Source organism: Drosophila bipectinata, chromosome 4 (genome assembly GCF_030179905.1).
Source record: "Drosophila bipectinata strain 14024-0381.07 chromosome 4, DbipHiC1v2, whole genome shotgun sequence".
Classification (NCBI taxonomy): Eukaryota; Metazoa; Arthropoda; class Insecta; order Diptera; family Drosophilidae; genus Drosophila; species Drosophila bipectinata.
Genome location: NC_091740.1, coordinates 17040214 through 17045419, shown reverse-complemented (window position 1 = coordinate 17045419; position 5206 = coordinate 17040214). Strand labels below are relative to the sequence as shown.

Here is a 5206-nt window from a genome sequence, read left to right as displayed (position 1 = left end):
TGCCATCTTACTAGCCATCTTATTTTTGGAGACATAACCCATTTAAGCCAAATGGCCTTGCGGCAAGTATAAACCGCGATAACAGCTTTTTTAGCTCTATCAAAAGTATTTCAGTTGAAGCTGTTACGATAGATAGCAAAACTGCTCCCGCGGCATCCGGCAACGCCGAAATTGCAAAACCGATGGTTTAGCGCGTGTTGAATCTCTGTTAACTCAGCCGGTAACTATGTGCCTAAGCTTTCTTTTCTATTTGACACTCGAGGGAAGCGGACGAAAAGTGAGAACATATTTAGATTTAAGATTTGATTATGAATTACAACTATTATTTTACTAGGACTTAAACAACCCAGCGCTCACGCAGAAGCTAGTTGCCATCGATGGTGCAGACGTTTTGGGGAATGCACAAAGCCTCCCTAACAGTGTGTACGTTGGCAGAGTTTAGTACGTGGCTATCGCAGATGGCAGAAGGAGCGAGCCTTGTGAAAGTCCCAAGCTCGTCGTCAAGAACGGAGAGAAGGGGCACGGTACATACACACACTGTGCGCCAAGGCTGTCGGCTGTGCAACCGCAATTGCAGAACCCTGCAGGTATGTCCAGCATTCCTGAAAATGACGATCCGCGATCGCTGGAATGCTACTCGACGGTGTGGCTTGTGCTGGAGATGTTTCCAGAGCCACAAGGTGGAAAGATGCGGAGTCCCCAATCCATCATCCCCTGTTGCATCGCGGCAGCACGGCTCCCGTCCAAGCTAGGTTTCATGCACACCGACAAGAGGGTGTGGAAATGCTATTCAGGGTATTGCCAGTGACTTTGTATGGAAATGGTAGGCAAGTTAACACGTATGCCTTCATCGTCGACGGGTCATCTCTAACCTTGATCGACGCCCCTTTGCTTAAAGACCTTGGAGTGAAGGGACAACCGCAGCCACTATGTATGCAGTGGACTGCCGGCATGCACCGGTATGAGGACACCTCGGTCAGACTCGACTTAAGGATCTCCGGGATTGGCCAAACGAAGCTATATGATCTTCGCGACGTTCACTCGGTCCAGTCTCTTGATCTCCCGTCACAGTCGTTGGATATAACCCACCTGAAAGCACAGCACACACACCTTCGACATCTACCACTGTCCGGATACGACTCAGCACAGCCCAGGCTCCTGATAGGTCTCAATAATTGCAAACTGGGGCGCGTGCTTCGCACCAAGGAAGGCACAACAGAAGAACCGATCGCTGAGAAGACCCGCCTGGGATGGACGAATAAAGGAAGAAGCTCCAACAGTGTGGGTGATGACATAACCTCAAACTACCACGTGTTTCACATATGTGCATGTGAAGCTGACGAGAACAAGGAAATCTTGCGCCTGCTTGAGCAGTGCATGTGGTCGGACGGCGGTCCTAGACCGGAGATGAATAGCAAGAGCGTATCCAATGATGACCAGTTGGCTATACAGCAGCTGGAGAAGAACACGGGGCGTATAAATGGCCGATTTGAAACAGGTCTGCTTTTGAGGTATACAGATGACAAGCTGCCGCACAGTTTACCGACAGCCCTAAAACGGGCACGATGCCTGTACCAGAAATTGACTCGCGAGCCGGAGCTTGCGAAGAAAATTCTCTGGCAGCTAGATGAGTACGTGAAGAAAGGATATGCACGGCCTATTACGTCGAAAGAAGCTGAGGAAAAGCCATATTGGTATCTACCTATCTTTCCCGTGCTAAACGTGAACAAGGCAGGAAAGCTTCGCGTAGTCTGTGATGCGGCCGCAAAGACGGAAGGAATCTCGCTGAACACAATGCTGCTGAAGGGACCTGACCAACTAGCGCAGTTGGTACCAATACTTAACAGGTTTAGAGAGAAACGTATTGCTATCGGCGGCGATATCGCCGAGATGTTTCATCAGGTCAGGATACACACAGAAGATCAGAGATACCAACGCTTTGTATTTATAGACCCATACACACAACGGAGAGAGAACTACGCCATGCAGGTAATGACGTTTGGGACTACGTCATTACCTGCAGAGTCTTTCAAGAAGGAATACCCTGTTTAGTGCATACTGGAGAGTCACTATGTAGACGACATGCTTGACAGCGTCGACACGGAGGAAGAAGCTGTAAGCCTCGCGCGTCAGGTCCACTACATTCATCTTCAGGGCGGATTCCTCATTCGAAACTGGGTATCAAATTCCAGAGAAGTATTAAGCGCACTCGGCGAAGGAGCACCCACGCTAGTGAGACTAGACGAAACAACGGATGGACAGACCGAGAAGGTGCTGGGAATGTGGTGGGACACGAAAGAAGATCTCATCCGCTACCGTGTATCCCCACGATATCGCCATATCCAAGGAAGGCAACGACCCACCAAACGAGAGTTTCTCAGTGTGTTGATGTCTATATATGATCCTTTAGGGCTCATATCCTTCTACGTCATGTATGCAAAAATAATATTTCTGGGATGACCCCATACCTGAGGCAGAATGGATTAAATGGAAGCGATGGCTTCGGTATATCCCGGACGTTGAGAAAATGACCATCCCAAGATGCCACATGAAGGAGTCGCTGATGGATTCAGAAGTGGAGATGCACACCTTCGTGGACGCAAGCGAGAATGGATTTGCCGCCGTGAGTTGTATAAGATTTCAAAATGAGGCAGGTATCCACTGCAGTCTACTGGGCAGCAAAACCAAGGTAGCCCCTCTAAGACCGACATCCATACCAAGGCTTGAACTCATGGGAGCAGTGCTTGGAGCGAGGTTAGCTCAAACTCTGGAGCTTTCACTTGGCGCGAAGCTGAGCACACGGACTTTCTAGACCGACTCGAGGACCGTGTTGAGTTGGCTGCGATCGGACCAGAGGAAGTACAAACAATTTGTAGCATTCCGTGTGATCGAGATTCTAGACGGTACTTCCTCCGAGAACGTGGCAGACGACGCCACTAAGTGGAACAACGGACCTGATTTCAACCAAGAAAGTCGTTGGTTGAACGGGCCGAGATTTCTTTGGCAAGAGAGGCAATTCTGGCCTCTGACAGAGGTGGAAGAAGGAGACGAATCAGGAATGGAATTGAAAGCGCAATTCATCGGCGTATGTGACGAATTCACATACGTAGGACGCGCGACCCTCATAGACTCCGAGCGGTTCTCAATCTGGAACCGTCTGCTATGGAGTACCGCGAGAACGGTATGGTGTATGAGGCGATGGAAGGCCTAGGCTTTTCAATGATCGGACATCGAAAATCAGCCATTACAAGAAGATACCAGGGTCACGGAGAGTCTTCTGTGGTCGTACGCTCAGGCGGAGTACTACCAGTCGGATTAACGGTTAATTTTACATGAAAAACCATTGAAGAAGAATAACCTACTATACAAGCTGGGACCGTATATGGATTCCAATGGAATATTAAAGCTGGATGAACGTGCCAAGATGCTCAAGGGAAGCGACCGCGTCGTACTCCCCTGCGGCAGCCACATTACGCAGCTTATAATAAAGGAATTTCACCGAAGATTTCTGCAAGCTAACCACGAGACGGTGGTCAACGAACTACGACAAAAATTTTGGATACCAAAGCTGAGATCCACCCTTGCTCGGATACGACGCTCCTGCCAGCAATGCAACAACCGACAGGCGGCCCCCAAACCGCATGGCGCATGGCGGAACTTCCCTATCCAATAGTAGCAGCCTTTCATAGACCTTTTAGCTACACGGGTGTGGACTACTTTGGGCCTTTGATGGTGCGGGTCAGACGCTGTTCAGAGAAACGATACGGCGTGCTCTTCACCTGCCTCTCTACAAGGGCAATACATCTAGAGCAGTGGTGGGCAAACTCTCATTTTACATAGCACGCGAGTATAGGGTAGGAAATTCTACCGCAGCGCTGCCGGCACACTGACAGTGTAAGCACTCTCAAATTTTTTTTAGAAGCTCTCTCATTTGCTCTCATTTTGATTCATTTGACAGCCCAAACTAAAAATCAAAATTTTTCCACTTCGAAAAATTTTCTCAGAAATTGGGTTGGAAAAAGTTTTCTTCATGGAGAATATAGATAGGGAAGCGTAGTTTTTCATTTTTTTTAGAAATGTTGCTAGCAAAGCTATTTTTAAAATAAACCAACTTTTGAATTAACGAAAAATGAAATAAAAAAATACGTTTTTTTCGCTCAGTGAATTCTCTTGAAAATTGGTGCCGTTGTCGCTTCAGAGTTCCACTAGGCACCTCGTCGGGCCATAAAACTGCGCACCGCTAGAATGTAAGAGTCAGTTGTTAATGAATACGCTACCTCTAGATCAGTGGTGGGCAAAACTAACACATGCTTAAAACTTGAGTGTGTGCGTAGCAGAGAATAAAAATGAGAGCCGAGAATTCACTGAGCGAAAAAAACGTATTTTTCACGCCAGACCCCTGGCGGAATATACAAGTGGGGAGTGTAACGATAGATAGCAAAACTGCTCCCGCGGCATCCGGCAACGCCGAAGTTGCAGAACCGATAGTTTAAGCGGGTGTTGAATCTCTGTTAACTCAGCCGGTAACCATGTGCCTAAGCTTTCTTTTCTATTTGACACTCGAGGGAAGCGGACGAAAAGTGTGAACATATTAAGATTTAAGATTTGATTATGAATTACAACTATTACTTTACTAGGAATTTAAAGTGCTATCACTGCTTGGAGTGAAAGAGTGGTTACCGACTGTACCACTGTTAGCCCTTGCTGCCCTGTTATAAATGAAGAAAACAACAAACAATTCTTCAGCCTGATGACGCCAAAAACAAACTGGCTAAAATACAAAAAGTACGTGAGTGCCCACATAGAACTCGCCCCGGAATTTAACATGGAATCGGACATCGACTACACTACGAGCGCCCTGGAAGAAGTACTCGTTGCGGCGGCTAAAATCTCTACTCCTCATAGGAAAGATGTAGACCGAAACAAACACTTTAAATCTAATCAGCAAATCGAACAGCTTGTGCGAGAAAAGAGGCGCACGCGTCATGATTGGCAAAACAGCAGATCACCAGCTTCAAAACAACGCCTTAAGGAAGCAACCCGATCACTCGACCAGGCTCTTCACCAACAGGAAGAAAATGCACAGCTGAGGTACATCCAGAATCTCTCGCCAACAAGCACAAAGTACCCCCTGTGGAGGGCCCACCCAAATCTTAGCGCCCCAATTGAAACGACCACCCCGATAAGAAACTCTTCGGGATGCTGG

General features: G+C 47.7%; 1 protein-coding gene across 1 annotated transcript; it reads left to right on the top strand.

The window, feature by feature from the left end:
- The first annotated feature begins 630 nt into the window (after window positions 1–630).
- Window positions 631–3673, top strand: LOC122322094 (uncharacterized). The gene is made up of 5 exons (XM_043213496.1): window positions 631–1989; window positions 2053–2432; window positions 2542–2754; window positions 3111–3285; window positions 3350–3673. The coding sequence occupies exons 1-5, from the start codon at window positions 631–633 to the stop codon at window positions 3671–3673; spliced, it is 2451 nt and encodes an 816-aa protein (XP_043069431.1).
- The last annotated feature ends 1533 nt before the right edge of the window (window positions 3674–5206 follow it).

Bases quoted from the DNA above. Each gene is read 5' to 3' on its own strand.
- LOC122322094 (XM_043213496.1), top strand. From the start codon at position 631: ATGCTACTCGACGGTGTGGCTTGTGCTGGAGATGTTTCCAGAGCCACA. The intron at 1,990-2,052 runs GTAATGACGTTT...TACCCTGTTTAG, and splicing joins GAGAGAACTACGCCATGCAG to TGCATACTGGAGAGTCACTA. The intron at 2,755-3,110 runs GTTAGCTCAAAC...TCACATACGTAG, and splicing joins GGAGCAGTGCTTGGAGCGAG to GACGCGCGACCCTCATAGAC.